This window comes from Syngnathus acus, chromosome 8, assembly GCF_901709675.1.
Source record: "Syngnathus acus chromosome 8, fSynAcu1.2, whole genome shotgun sequence".
Classification (NCBI taxonomy): domain Eukaryota; kingdom Metazoa; phylum Chordata; class Actinopteri; order Syngnathiformes; family Syngnathidae; genus Syngnathus; species Syngnathus acus.
The window spans coordinates 6,960,122-6,974,893 of NC_051093.1; the positions used below are offsets into that span (position 1 = coordinate 6,960,122).

Sequence of the window (14,772 nt, forward strand, 5' to 3'; positions counted from 1 at the left end):
TTTTTTTTAAAAATTAAAAAATGTGAACGGCCATATTTGATAACTACTTCAATATCATTGTGCCCTAAGTTTGATTTTGAATTTAGAGTCTATTTTTTTGACACTGTTTATAACTTGAATGTAAATAATATATGTTATAAATTTAAATTCAAACTCAGATGGCACACATACAGTATGCAGTGCTTCGACACGAAAGGACATTTTCACCATGGCAACACGGAACAACACGACTCCCTTTCAAAAGGAACATTGCAGCTCATCTTCTCTTTGCTTAAGACTAAACCACAACGCTGATGTATTATTTCTCTAATAATAATTAGTATGAAAAATCTACACACCTTATTGTCAAGCGTAATTGGCGGCTTTGTTTTATAAAATACTCGCATAAATTGGTTTTTATATTTCATTATGGGTCGGCTTGTGTAAGGAGTGAATCCAAAAGAATGTGCCTTCTCTTCAGTTTGTTGTTTTACTGTTGCTATAGTAACAGTTTTGTTATATTCCATTCAAATGTCTCTCAAAAGTCACAGTTGTTTATAAAATAGTTGGACTGTGCTTTGGAAACGACAAAAAGCAGCAGTGACATTATCTTTTCATCCCAGTGTGTGCGTTTGCTTGTTTGGTTGCTGGGCTGTAGTTATTGTTTTCTTTATTGCAGAGCAAAAAATGGCTTTAAAATAAATTGAATGATCATTGAACTCCAAATTGTCTGCAGGTGTAAATGTGGGTGGGAATGGTTTGTCTTTTGTGCCCTGCAATTTGACTGGCGACCATTTTGTCTCTTACCCAAAGACAGCTGGGATAATGAATAAATGACATTTAATGAGGAAAAGGCGATTCAAAAGTAATTGTTGGCAGCGAACCGAGCCAACTTTTTATTCTGAGTTATTGTACAGGGAGAAAAAGGGTGAGGGCAAAAAGAAAATGTCTCTCATTTTACTTTTGTCTGTCTCCTCCTGTGTCTTGCGCCTTATTTCAATGTTGCCGCTCACATCCACTTAGCGTTGTAATCTGTCTGCCCGGGGTGACAGTCAAATCCTGCAGTTCATGTGTTCTCTTCCTCTTCTAAATCACATTTTTTCCTTCCAGTGGCTCCTATTCAAATTAACCTTGGAGTCAAAGTTTCCTTGAATAAGATATTTATATATTTTTTTCATTATATATATTTGTTTATTTATTTTATTGTCATTTAGGAAAATAAGAAATATTTTTTATACAATACAAACTCTAAGTTTCCTTTAATAAAATATTTATATATTTTTATTATATTTATATTTATTTTTTATTGTCATTTAGGAATATAAGAAATATTTTTTTAATACAATACAGTAGTGCTGTATTGTATAACATCTTAGGAAAAAAATTGTTCCTCCGCCTGCTGATCCTGCTCCAGATGCTCCATCGCCTCCTGCCTGAAGGGAAAGGATGGATGGTGTATGTGGAGTGGCTTTCTATATCTTTCATTCAAGAGAATTATTTATGTTTAGTTTGACAGTAACCTTTAGTTGAGAGTGTCAATACAGAGCTTGAAGACGTTTTGCCGCCTTGTATCTGCAAGTCAAAGCAAAAATCCAATCAACTGCTCAAAAATCACGTCAATTGGGTCACTCCGTACCTCAACGCTGCCATTTTATTTGTTAAAAACCCTAACCCTAACCCTAACACCAAAAAATGTTTCCTTGAATCCAGATTTTCCTCCGATATTTTAATAAACACCCCCCTGATGAGAGAACGCCGTGACAGTCCACGTCAACACCAGCAGGGGACAAGTGAAGGTTTGTGCTCTCACACACACATCCGGCAATACTCACTTTCATGTTCTGCATTACGGAACAATGAGCACGTCCCCTTTCAGTTTGTGGCCTTACGGCAATGCCGTGATGATTCTAACCTACAGAGAGAGTGCCTGCAGAGATTGGTCAGCCTCTTGACATATTCAATATTTATATGTATGGCGTGGCAAAGAATTATAAGGCGAGTGATAAAAATGTCCTTAAAGCATTTTCAACTAAGTGCAATAAATAGAATATCTGCAACTTGTTCCCTGCATCCTGAGTTAATTATAAAAGTAGTGATTAGGTGACCATTTGATCACTTTTTTTTTTATGTCACATGTAATGCACAATGCATGTCTGTGTGCAGCTGACTATGATTCCTGTTTGGGTGGACAAGAGTGCTGACAGCAAAGAGCTCTGAACAAGAAACATCAATCACAGTGCCCCATTGGACCATCCAAATTTGACAGTGTCAATGTTACTGCCACGGTCACCATCCATCACTCTGTGCCGTGTTACACAGTTCTTAAAAAATAGATGAGAAATATGTTTTTAACTAAAGTTGACCTGTTACAGCTGTTCTGTGGAGGAAGGAGCTGGACGTAGAGCACAAGTATGGCCGTGCATGGAGAGAGCAAAAAAAAAAAGGATCAAACCACATATGCAACAATTGCAATACAGTTTCCAGTTTTCCTTCATATCTATTTTATCATGTACCTCTATTCTATTCTGATAGAATGTGCCTCCAAGCGTCCTAACCCTGTCCCCCCCCCCCCACCCTCATTTTTTGTTAATCTGTAGCACCCCTCAGTGGAAATCTATGCATCTTGCAGGATCATGATGAAATCGAGGCAATCTCATTAAACACTAATGTGAATTGCCTCATGATTAAATTCTAATGAAAAGTTGCCTGGTTTTTACATTAGAATTTAATGAGGATTTTTTTTTATCTTATCATTTATTTATAATTTAACAAATGTAGTATGTCCCTTGTAGCAATTTCAAACTATTAGTCGATATATTAATTTGATGGCGGTGGATCCTCAATGAAATTCGAAGACAAACTCATCTTTTTAAATTGTTTCATGATAATGTGTTGTTTAAAAAATCTATTATTAGTAGTAGTCGTAGTAGTAGTAGTAGTAGTAGCAGTAGTATGGACTTGCAATCAATCAAAAAGTTCCACAAATCTTTGCGGAATAATGTGGTGTGACCATGAAGGAACCCATAAATAAGAATAATAAAAAAATAAAATAATAATTTGAAATTATGAATCTGAATTAAATAGTAAGAGTATTAATCTTAACCATGATGTTCTCATAGGGAAGTAGACACTGAGTTTGGTGCCATCGGTCATTTTATTTTGGGAAATCACAAGACCTCATAGCAAAAAGAAAAAAAAATGGAGACGGGGGCGTCGGTGTGTCACGAGAAAAGATGCTCGATGATGGTAAGAGTTCATGTGGCCTCAGAGGCTATTAAGACCAATGGTACTAAATAAGGCAAGCGACTTGACTCTGCACACACCATAGTATGAAGGATACAACAGTCTTCTGACCCCTCTTTATTTCAGCCCATATGCTGTTCATGTCTTCACCGTGAAACCCAACCCAGACGTCACCTCTTTCTGGCGCACCACTCCTAAATTGCCTCTGGCTGATGGGATAATATTAGCGTATTGACCCCTGTGAAATGCACTCGGGGAATGTCTTCTTTTGACTTGGCCTTATGGGGACAAATCTGTTGTCTTAAGCTACTGCACAGTAATGGGGTCATCATTTGGACTTAGCCATTAACACAATGAAAAAGTTATTTATTATTTATTATTGTTATTTTATTTATTCATTCATTTTAATTATTTATTTTTATTTTTATTTAAGTTATTACTAGCTATAGCTTGTAATCCAGTTTGGAGCTTTGAAAGGTGCATCAGTACATAACTATTGATTTTATTTTTTTTAAAAAAAGTTACATTTTGTGACCACACCTGATTAAGGTCAAGCATATTTCATTGCATAAGCTCTAATTCAATAACCTTGTCTACACTTTGTTGCCCGACTGTTTAAGGTGACTGTTGAGCCGGGTTATAATTGACATTTGCGCCGTGAAACACACACGCTATTGTGTAATCAGGCGTCATGAGGCATAACCTTTCGCCCTCCTTTGGCATCTTTTTCCACGGATGCAGTTTTGGGCCTGTGTAACCTCATCCTCACACAAGCAGTGAGCCAGAGCTGCGATACTCCCGTTCAACTGCGTGCTAATTCTCAGTCCTCCCGTTCTGGACAGCTGCTGTATCCGTTCCTGCCTTTACTTATTTGCAGGGAAGCTTGATTCAAAGTTGGATAACATTTGATTGATTACCTCCATCGAGAGACACCTTGCAATGACTCCTCTTATGGGATATATGTAGAAATTGTTTTATTAGACGCTTTAATTTCAAAACTTTGGCAAGTATTTTCGTGTTTATGAGCAGGTAAGCACATGAGAGTTCAAAGCCTCCACTCTCTTTGCCAACCTGGCATTAAGAGATTTATTTCTCTCTCTCTCTCTTACTGGTGCTTACAGGCCACCATAGATGATGCTGGAAATGGTGGTTAATTTTTTATTTTTTAAATGTTATGCACAGATGATGTTAAATCAAAAAAAGGACGCTCCAGGCTTATTGTCATCTGAAAACATCTTTACGTTAAAATAGGCAGTACGATACAAAGGAATTGACTTTGCCGTTCCAATACTTTTGGAGCGGACTGTGCCTTACACATGGTCTTCATTCTCTTTATACTTAGCATCATTTTTAGAGCCTCCATAAAAAAAGGAGGACTTGTGTTACACCCGAAGACTGTTTTGAATTTGATCACTACTTGTATTGGTAACATGCTATGAACGAGCATGCTTGCGACACAGTTCTTTATTTTTAGGGAATGAGGTCACCAAACTATTCACCTTGGGTCATGAGAGTCACTAGTGAAAAGCATCACTACATATACTCATTTTGGTAAGCGAGGTGAGTGTGACATTGTTGTTGTTTTTTTGTGGCTACATGTATTTTACGTTCCGGTCTAAAATATTACTATAGTAGCTGCATGACTGAAATATAATTTAATCTTGAAAATAGCAATTCTCATATATGTAGTTAAGTTAGTAGCGGGGCACTAGCAATTACGCAACACTTCCTCATTCTGCATAACTGATAATAATTGAATTAGGATTTGCAAAAATACTAATGTCATATTTCCATGAGACTAAAAATAATACAACTGGTAACTGAATCATAATCTCCTGAAGTGGAGCAGGTATCCCTGGCATGGAATACTGAGAAGTGGCCAGTGCTACTTAAATCCATGGCCTTGACACTAATGTGTCTCTTTTAATGTGTCAAGCCGCAAAAGAAAGATTAAAATTCACAAAACAGAGCCAACGACCACAAAGGTAAACATCAAAATGATTGGAGACGGAGGGCGGCGTGTTTGGCGGTGTTAGTAGGTGCATCCGAATGTCAACTGTGACTTCTTGGTAATTTGCACCCCCAAACAGCAGGTGGGAGGTAGGGCACCCTGAACCTATGTATAGAAAGCCGATGGAACGTGTGAGACCTCCATTTGGCACACGACCAGGAGGAGGCTTAACACCGGGATGTAGCAAACAAACATTTTCCAGGTTTCTTCTTGCATTCAAGGTAGTGTTTTGGGAAGTCGGTGAGAATCAGGGACACCCTTGGACTCCTGCAGAACCATATAAGAGGTGCTGAAATCTGAGAAGGCCTCCTTCTGAAGCTGTGGAAATTCCAATTGTTGAAGCTTCTGTTCAGTCTGCACGGAATTAGTCTCCACATTTACCACCTCGCCACAAAACATTTATGGAAGTAGTTTTAATAGCCCAAGCATCTAAACATTGCCTTCTGAGATTTTTGGTGGCGATGCGAGATCATTTCCTGCTGTGAAGAGAGCAGATAAGTTACAGTGGTTGTCAACACCATTTTGAAGTAGAGTTCCAAATGGTTCTTCTTCCTTTAAACCAGTTATGACCAGCTGATCAGTCTCAGGACAGCTGGTGCCACCATCTCCATGTTACAACACGATTCACACGTTCAGTATGTATTTGTTGACCAACTGTTAGCCCAATCATTTTTGTAATATTGAATTATGTAAGGAAATGAATATGTAATATTTTGGGAGAACCTGAGAAAATATAAAAAGATCAACCCCATTTTGATCCGTTTGTTTTTAAGGCGGTGATACGTCTTTTGCAAGACTTCCAAGGAGCATCACGGCAGTAAACATTTTTATGAGCGAGACGTGTGTGCAATTTCATTGGTCAAGTGACTTCACATTGGGTGGAGTTGGACAAGGGCTTCTCGTTTTCACGTTGAAGTCATTGGATATTAGACCCAGAAATAGCTCAACAGAAGCTATATAGCTGACCTTGCACGGCTCGCGCCATCTTTCTGCCTTCAAAACTTCCAGTGGAACGAGCACAGAATTACAACGAGAAAAAAGAAGATCACACGAGCTAACCGGGGAATACGGACTAAAGACAATGATGATAAAATAACTTGTTGGACCCAGGTGGAAGCTAAAAGGATCCAAGACGAACAAGGACGAAGGAACAAAAAGGATATTTTTTCTGATTTTGTTGTTGTTGTTTGAGCTCTTATATTCTCTCTGCTGTGCTGACAGCATAAAAGAAGACTACAGGAATGAAGTACAACTACCACGTGCCAGTGTCAACGTACACACGGCATTCTCAGTACATCCCAACTTACCACACACCTTCACATTATGCATCCAGTCACTACACACCATCGTACACATCGACATCAAAATACACCCCGACCCAGTATAGTAGTACACATTACACCCCGTCATACTACACACCCTCCTACAATTCTACATCAACATACATCCCCACCCGCTACAGCTCAACGCAGAGTACCCAAAGGCGAGAAAATCCTGCTCCTGCGAGACCTATCATACCTGCTAAGAGGACTGTGCACTTTCCGAATGACATCATCTTCCAGGATGTTGTTAGACGGGGAGAATTGGCGCAAATTGGTCGCTTCATCAGATCGAGGAAGGTTCGTGTGGATACGCTCTTCCCATCAGGTGAGCATGAAAACAGTCATTGGTTGGTGAGGGTGATGTAATGCTGAGATGGTTTCATGGAGTGTGTGTGGTGCAGGTATGGCAGCGATACATGAAGCGGTGCTGACGGGGAATCTGGAAGTGGTGACGCTGCTGGTTAAGTTTGGTGCTGATGTCAATCAGAGGGATGAGGAAGGCTGGACACCTCTTCACATGGCCTGCAGTGACGGCTATCCCGAGATTGCCAGGTAAAACATGTTTTTCTTTTTTATCCAGTGAATTAGCAATTGAAAAGTGATGAATAATGAAAATAAAAAAATAATGAAAAAAAGGTAATGGATAGATGGACAGATTCTTATTTTAATATTGAATTTTGCCTCAAATAAAAAAATATATATATATTATACGATACAGATATTTTGTATGTGTACAAATAAAAAGAACGAAATAATTAACATCACATATGAAATCAAAAGTAAAAAAATAAATAAAAGTGATACGGAATTGTTTCCTACAGTGTCTAAAATAAACCCCATGCTCCACACAGCTATCTCCTTGCGCTGGGAGCCAACAAAGAGGCAGAAAATGAGAACGGAGAGAAACCGGCCGACCTCATTGACCCCGACTGCACAGCGTTGTCTAAACTTTTCGAGGCTGGCTGCGTGTAATTAGGCACTTCTTAGTCATAGGAGTGAAGCTTGGAAAATAGTTTCTTTTTTTCCAAAGGGGTTTTACACAGAACTTGCTACTGACGACAATGGGAATTTGTCATGTTTTTTTAAATATATCATTTGGGAGCTGCAGCTGTTCTCTAATGAGTCACTTTTTTATTTCTATTTCTGTGTTTCTGCTCTGCTGTTAGTAGGTGGCTGACAGTAACTCCCTTTTCCGTTTAACCTTACCAGTATAACGCAATGTCCAAAATGTATCGCTGAATGGAAATATTATGAGTTATGTCATGGTGTAAGCACTTTTTGTGAATTACTTCCAGTATTCTTGAAATTAATTTAAAATGGGGGATTTGAGATGTTTGTCTTCCATTCAGTCAAGGTTTATTTGTGTAAATTCTAGCTGCTGGGCAGAAAGAGGAGCATCAAAATGATAAATTATTACTTCAGTCAGGAAAATCTTGATGCTCTTCATCTACTGCTGTACAATTTCCCCATTATATATATAAGTATATTTTCGTCATAAAGACTATGCTGAATAAAATAATGTCAGCAAGGAAAGTCTTATCATTTTCTCCTCAATAATTATTTTTGTACGTTTTCATGAACAATTTTTTTTTTTAATAAACATATAAATGTCAGAATTTGTGTTTGTTTCAAATATTTTGTGTGTGGGGGTGTATATATGTATGTATATATATGAATATATATACCGTATGTGTATGGTATGCCTAAATGTGGCAGTGATTATTTCACTCACCGCTAGAGGGAGCCAACATACTACTAGTGTTACTGGTAATACCCTTTGAGTATTATTGCAAGAGATTACAGGACATTATGTGTGGACCTATCTATTTTGCATCGGCATATTGGAGGATGATACAGTATATTTGTGTTTGGTGAACATATTTAAGAATAAAGTAAATCAACTCAAAATTAAAAAACAGTACAGGATACAAATTATGACGGCAGACTGTGTAATACAAAAAATAATAGAACAAAATATGGAGATAAATGAAGAATATGCCAATTTTTCTGTTCTGCTGTAAAATTGTGTTTTAAGTGGCCTATTTTACATGAGGGTCCGTGATTAATCGCTAAAATATTTTTCCTATATATTGCAATCCCGCGCCGATACAGTAAGTGGCATTACGCAGCGCGTACCCCAAAGAGAGGCCGAAGAAGAGCACTTCCGTGTTTTTTACCGGAAATGATTGGTTGGCATTGGCAACGTTTTAGCTAAATCTAGCGTCGTATACAGCATAAAGAAACCTAAAGAAATATTTTTAAAGGTTTGTATTTGAGATTTTCTTTGTTTCATACAAACATACATGCAATCTTGTAATAATTAAATATAGTGCTCATATTGATAAACAATTTGGCTTTCGAAGCTAACGTTACGTCAAGACAATTAACAGCTAGCAATGCGGGCTAATGTTAGCTGAATTTATTGTGTCAGCAATTCTGCAGCGGTTGTTGTCCCCGAGTAACTTAAGGGCGACATACTTAAATAATTGCTACGAATATTTAACAGCCAGTCCAGTGTGAACTACGTTCTACTGTAGTTTTGGTTACGTTGGCTGATAATAAAACTGAATCGAGGAAAGTCCAAATGTAAACAAAGCTCCTTTGTTTACTCAATTTTGCTGACGTATGTCGTGTCTTTGCCACAGAGTTTATACCACCAACTCAGCATCAACAGTTTTTATATGATTTTAAACATGATCGTTTCTGTTAAATGGCACAGATGGTACGGTTTTGTTTTGTTGTTACCATTGTGTTTTGACGTTTTACTAATATTCTCACTGATTTTCATTGCTGATTGGGGACTTGGAAACTGCAGAATTCCTCAAGGATACTCGCCACAGAGCAGTGAGGGGAGAGCAGTATTGTAAACAGGATGACAAGGTAAATTGTGCATTATTCCAACTCGTATTAATACTTCAGATTAGCACATCAGTACTAACGTGCAATTTGTTGTTCTGATGTGGTTGTTTCAAATTTCTACAGCTCATCTGCTCCCAGAATGGTGAATAGTTACAAGCGGACTACAAGCCCCAGATCACCTACCAACTGCGGGGAGCTCTTCACCCCAGCACATGAGGAAAATGTGCGTTTTATTCATGATAGTAAGTATCAGGTCACACAGACCAAGTCTTGTTATTATTCCATACTTATTAAATATTATTTCCATCCTAACTGTTATTTGCTTTTATTATTACCTCTTTGTATTTCCTAGCCATATTATTTTTTATTATTTTATCTTACAAGAGCCTTTTTATTGTAAGAAAGCAGGGTGGGGTTGAGTGTGAACTTTCTTATTTCTTTATCTTTACAACATCTTGCAAATACATACTGGTTGAACAACAAGCCAAGCAAGCTTGCAACAACATAAGCATAAGGGTGTAACAGATTCTACCCCAAGGGTTTAAATTAATCAAGCTGTGTTTTTAATTGTTTCACAGCATGGCAGTTTGTGCTCAGAGAAATCAGATCAGCACAGAACGCAGAGCGTAATGACCGTGGACCACAGGAATATGTTGAGAAGAATCCAAATCCTAACCTACACTGTAAGCATATGTCAAATCAAATGTCAGTCATCAATAAAAGATTCATACTGACATTTTTCCTTTTGGTGGTCATCAGCTTTCACGCCAGTGGACTTGACTGACCTCAAGAAACGTAACACACAGGACTCAAAGAAGTCCTAGTCCTCGAGATGGTCCGAGCACTTTTATCCTCCCCAAGCGTCATCATCGAGAACTTTTCCCCTGACATCCAAAGTCAGCCCTATTTGCCAGTCTGAGGCAGAATGCCAAACAATTTTCCGTGAACTTTGAACTACAGCAAGCCCTCATCTTTACACCCTAGAAGTGACGAAGAGTTCCACTTGTTAAAAATTTGTCGCGAATCATATTGAAGGCCACACAACTCCGCTAATCTATGAAAAAGGACGGATAACCCTTTCTCAGATGTTGTTGGCGTCTGATGCTGAGGTACAAACTGTTCCATCGGACACAAAAGACTGCAGTCTTTACTACTACGTACATGATTCTGGGGGAAGATGATAAAGGGCTTTTCTGTTTTGTTTTATTGTTTTTGTAAAAAGGTAGTCGGCTAGATAAGGTGTAGCATGAAAGATGCGACGCATCGGATGCACACTTGAGCATATTTGAAAAGCCAAATGCCATGCCAATGATCTTAATCCGAAATTGTGTTTTCCCTGAAACAGGCTTCATTAAGAAAGCTCCCAAAGTATTCTCAATTGACTAACCCCTCTTCCAAAAGCCTTGCAACAAAATGTTGAATAAAAATACTTTTACACTAAACCTTCTTGTATTCATCTACCACGGATATTGACAACATGTACTCTTCAGTGTACTAAATATCCCAGGTCAGAATGCAACACAATTGAAACCTTTCAGAAATCTGTGAATGACATCTTTCCACATTGTATTTTCTGTTACCTAAATACAAACAAAATGAACTGAGGACACTGTTTAGAACATCTCAGCATTCCATAGCAATGCCCAGATACCATACAAATATCGCCCCTGGGACAATAAACAGAAAAGGAATGAAACTACACCTGTTGGCTTTGCAAATTATTTACGGCACCAAAGCTGTTTTATTGTTTTTATGTCCCTGAGGCAGCCAATGATTTGGGAGAGAAATCTCTGATAATAAAGTTTAAATTTATCCTGTTGAAAATTGTTGCTTATTCCTAATGGGGTTTTTTTTTTATCTCCAAGTCTTTACCCTTTTAAATACCCTCGCGAATTTTGTGTTGTTGTGTTTTTTGTTTGTTTTACTGCATGTTTCCAACATCCGAATTTTTCATTAATATGAAATATTTTTAATGCAAAATTGTAATTTGACGCAATACGCAGATTGGAAGCAAAAAAGATCTTCAAAACGTATTAAAAACAGGGGGTTATTACAAAAGAAAATATTTGAGAAAACAGCAGCGCTCCAGGTCTGTGACGTAAGTACGTAGTTACGTATGTTGCGTGATGACGTAGTCGTAGCCGAACGTTTTTTTTAAACCCTTTGTGTTTCACTGAACCAGTTGGGTTCGGGCGCGAGAGAAGACAGACGAGCAAGTTTAGGCCAGCGTACTTTTTTTTTTTAAAAACAATTACTTTTTCAATTTAAGCTTTTTGAAGTCAGCATTATGACCGACAAAATGGATATGTCTTTAGACGACATTATCAAACAGAACAGGCAGCAGAGAGGTGGCGGCAGGGGTGGAAGAGGCCGAGGCCGCGGAGGTTTTGGCGTCGGCCGAGGAGGAGGCGTTGGGCGCCTTGGAATGAGCGGCGGAGGATTTGGAACCCGAGGCGGAGGATCCGGCCCCATGAGGAGCCGTCAAAACACGAATCGCGCTCGAGGCAGACCGACGCCATACAACAGGGTATGAGAATGGGCAGGAAAGGGGGAAAACCTTGGGCAAACTTCGGAATGCCTGGGTAACATCCTTCTATACTCCAGCCAGCTTGCTAATCAACGAATAAAAGTGATTGCTAGCCGCCAAATTTCTCTCGACGGAGAGCTCTAAACACGAGCGGTTGAGCATTAAAGGAAATTGTATGCTTTATATGTCTGTCCTTTCCCGAACCAACCTTATGTTGCATTCCCCCACCCGCCCCAAGAAGAAGCCCCTTTTTGAAACGGCTAATGTGCTAGCCAACTTGGCCCATTAGCTGCAGTTGGATCGTGGAAGGTCTTGGCGGCGCCATTTTGAATCTACTACCGCAGATTACATTTTTTCGGCCACCGCCTATATCTTTGCTTTTCATCGAGCGTCTTTGAGGCGATGAAAGGAGACCCCCCAAGAGAGAGCATCCAGTATTTATTTTTTTCATCTCAGAAGAAGAAGCAGTTTGTGAAAGATCACGATGTCCTTTGTCCGAGAATGGCAGACCGGCTCCATATGAAGGCCTTTTTTTTTCAAGCGGTGTGGTGGATGGATCCGAGGACTTCACCCCACCTTTTCATAAAAGTGTCCTCCTGGTAGTTAAATAATCACCGGCCCATGTTTGCGTGCGTCTCTGAACGTACCAGACGAAGCCCAAGTCAAAATGGCGTGGTCTCAAAATGGACGCTCGGCTAAAGCTACGCTTCTGTAAACGCCGTAGCTACGCTAGTTTTCTATTCCATCTACATTCATCATGGACATTTGCCCCCACTTCAATTAAAGCCACTTCCTTTGGCTCAAATGAACTTTTGATCGGCCAAGAATGCTTGTTCATCGCGGGAGGCAAGGCTGTTTCAGCAGGAGACAAAGAAGATCAGGATCATTTCTGGAGAGCCTGTGGTGGAGGAAGCAGTGGGCTGCATTTGCTGTTAGTCTGGGTGGGCCAGTTGACCACCACTAAAAAAAAAAAAGGAAAAGAAAAGAGAAAAAAAAGATTGTGGTTGTTTGGAGAAATGTATTAAAAAAAAAAAAAAAAGAGCACCAAACATCAGACTGAGTTAAATAATGCATGCATGACGGGCAGTGCCGCCCACATATACTTGTTATTGATTACATCCTCCTGTGAGGATTGACATGCATTTCGTAATTGGGTGGGCAAGGGCATAATGGGCACCCTTTTGGGGAAGCGGAGCACCCTGGCCGTGTTGGAAGTGGAGCCTCTGCTTGCCCCAACGCCCAGCCATGTGGACTCTGTGATTGACAGAGAGGCAAGCGGATTCCTCAAGTCAGCAGGTGCGTTCTCTTTCGTCTGTTGCAGCCCAAACAACTTCCGGATAAATGGCAACACGACATGTTCGACAACGGCTACAGTGGATTCAACGGCGCAGCAGGTGGCGGCGCTGGTGTCGAAACCGGAGGGAAACTTCTAGTCTCCAATCTCGATTTTGGGGTTTCTGATGCCGATATTCAGGTGCAATTTCATGTTATTTTGTCGGCAAATGAGGGATTATGGCGGTTTTGCTCAAGTTTCTTTTGCTCTGTAGGAACTTTTTGCTGAATTTGGCACACTGAAAAAGGCTGCAGTCCATTATGATCGTTCGGGAAGAAGCTTAGGGACTGCAGATGTTCACTTTGAAAGAAGGGCAGATGCGCTCAAAGCCATGAAACAGTACAATGGCATCCCGCTAGATGGTAAGTACTGCTCAAAGACTTTGTTTTGCATTCAATGTTTATTTGCATGCCTATTTTACAAGTCTCCTGATGATTGGTTATCCTTTCAGGGAGGCCCATGAACATTCAACTAGTCACATCACAGATTGATACTCAAAGGCGGCCAATGCAGGGGTAGGTGTCCTTATCAACAAACTGAGTCCCTAAAGGTTCCTGATGTTAATTAATTTTATTTTTTTTACCCCCCTAAGTATGAACAGAGGCGGTGGCATGAACAGGGGCCGCGGGGGCAACTTCGGCGGCATGCAGAGAGGAGGCCGCATTGGAGGTCGTGGCAACTTCAGAGGACGGGGTCGAGGAGGCCGAGGCGGTAGCAAGCAGCCGATATCAGCAGAAGAACTTGACGCCCAGTTAGACGCCTACAATGCAAGAGTGAGTCTGACTTTCCTACTAATGTGTATTAAAGGATTGCTTTTGTTTTTCAGCTGTCTAATGGTTACTCTGGTTCTGTTTTCTCAGATGGACACCAGCTAAGAAGTGTTGCAGTTCTCCTTGGTCATCCTTTCTTGTTCTGCACAGAAGGATGCTTGTTACGATAGTGCGAATTGTTTTACACATGGTTGTCCTGATGTGTTTGGTCGTCGCTCCAGCTTCTTAACTGCTCTGAAGTGTTTTTTACCATTCTTTTTCTTTTCTTTTTGACAAAAGTGATTTTTGTCTGTAGGTTAAAAGTTGGAATTTCCAAGTTCATTCCTTAAAACTTGTAGTAAATGAAACTTATAATAAAACCTGCGGTGTATATTAATCAACCAATGTTTTGTATTGTTTCCTACATCTGCAGTGAATACAACAGGTGTTAAATTTGTTCTTTATTATTATTTTAGTGAGTCTGATCTGGAATGGAGGAAGTTTACCCTCCAAATGAATGCTTGGGAGAGGCAAAGGTTACGCAGTGAAGTTAAAAAGCAAACGCTGTTCTACAGTTGTACCGCTAGGTGTCACTACGCAGCAAATAAGTACTAGGTGAATAGATTTCAATGTAAAGCAAACTACTTCCGGTTAAACCCAGACTCCTCATTGCTTGTCTGATTGTACGTCAAATGTCCGCCATCTTGCTACAGTCACCTGTTCTTTCACAGTGGAAATGTGTTAAATAA

The 14,772-nt window shown here is 39.7% G+C and overlaps 3 protein-coding genes across 6 annotated transcripts; all 3 read left to right on the forward strand.

The window, feature by feature from the left end:
• Positions 1 to 6,201: 6,201 nt before the first annotated feature.
• On the forward strand, positions 6,202 to 8,088 carry LOC119125231 (protein phosphatase 1 regulatory subunit 27). The gene is made up of 3 exons (XM_037255499.1): positions 6,202 to 6,880; positions 6,957 to 7,107; positions 7,407 to 8,088. The coding sequence occupies exons 1-3, from the start codon at positions 6,475 to 6,477 to the stop codon at positions 7,525 to 7,527; spliced, it is 678 nt and encodes a 225-aa protein (XP_037111394.1). The 5' UTR covers positions 6,202 to 6,474; the 3' UTR covers positions 7,528 to 8,088.
• Positions 8,089 to 8,696: 608 nt separating this feature from the next.
• Positions 8,697 to 11,113, forward strand: mcrip1 (MAPK regulated corepressor interacting protein 1). 2 transcript variants are annotated; one of them, XM_037255501.1, is made up of 5 exons: positions 8,697 to 8,819; positions 9,371 to 9,435; positions 9,538 to 9,656; positions 9,993 to 10,097; positions 10,174 to 11,113. In XM_037255501.1, exons 2-5 carry the CDS (start codon positions 9,428 to 9,430, stop codon positions 10,236 to 10,238), a joined length of 297 nt encoding a protein of 98 aa, XP_037111396.1. In that variant the 5' UTR covers positions 8,697 to 8,819; positions 9,371 to 9,427; the 3' UTR covers positions 10,239 to 11,113. The 2 variants fall into 2 exon arrangements, with proteins under 2 accessions (XP_037111396.1, XP_037111397.1); XM_037255502.1 differs by lacking the exon at positions 8,697 to 8,819 and having other exon boundaries at positions 9,352 to 9,435.
• A 466-nt stretch (positions 11,114 to 11,579) lies between these two features.
• On the forward strand, positions 11,580 to 14,424 carry alyref (Aly/REF export factor). 3 transcript variants are annotated; one of them, XM_037255497.1, is made up of 6 exons: positions 11,580 to 11,941; positions 13,263 to 13,415; positions 13,489 to 13,636; positions 13,726 to 13,789; positions 13,867 to 14,047; positions 14,135 to 14,424. In XM_037255497.1, the coding sequence occupies exons 1-6, from the start codon at positions 11,702 to 11,704 to the stop codon at positions 14,147 to 14,149; spliced, it is 801 nt and encodes a 266-aa protein (XP_037111392.1). In that variant the 5' UTR covers positions 11,580 to 11,701; the 3' UTR covers positions 14,150 to 14,424. The 3 variants fall into 3 exon arrangements, with proteins under 3 accessions (XP_037111392.1, XP_037111391.1, XP_037111393.1); XM_037255496.1 differs by lacking the exon at positions 11,580 to 11,941 and adding an exon at positions 11,948 to 12,882; XM_037255498.1 differs by lacking the exon at positions 11,580 to 11,941 and adding an exon at positions 12,633 to 12,872.
• Positions 14,425 to 14,772: the final 348 nt, after the last annotated feature.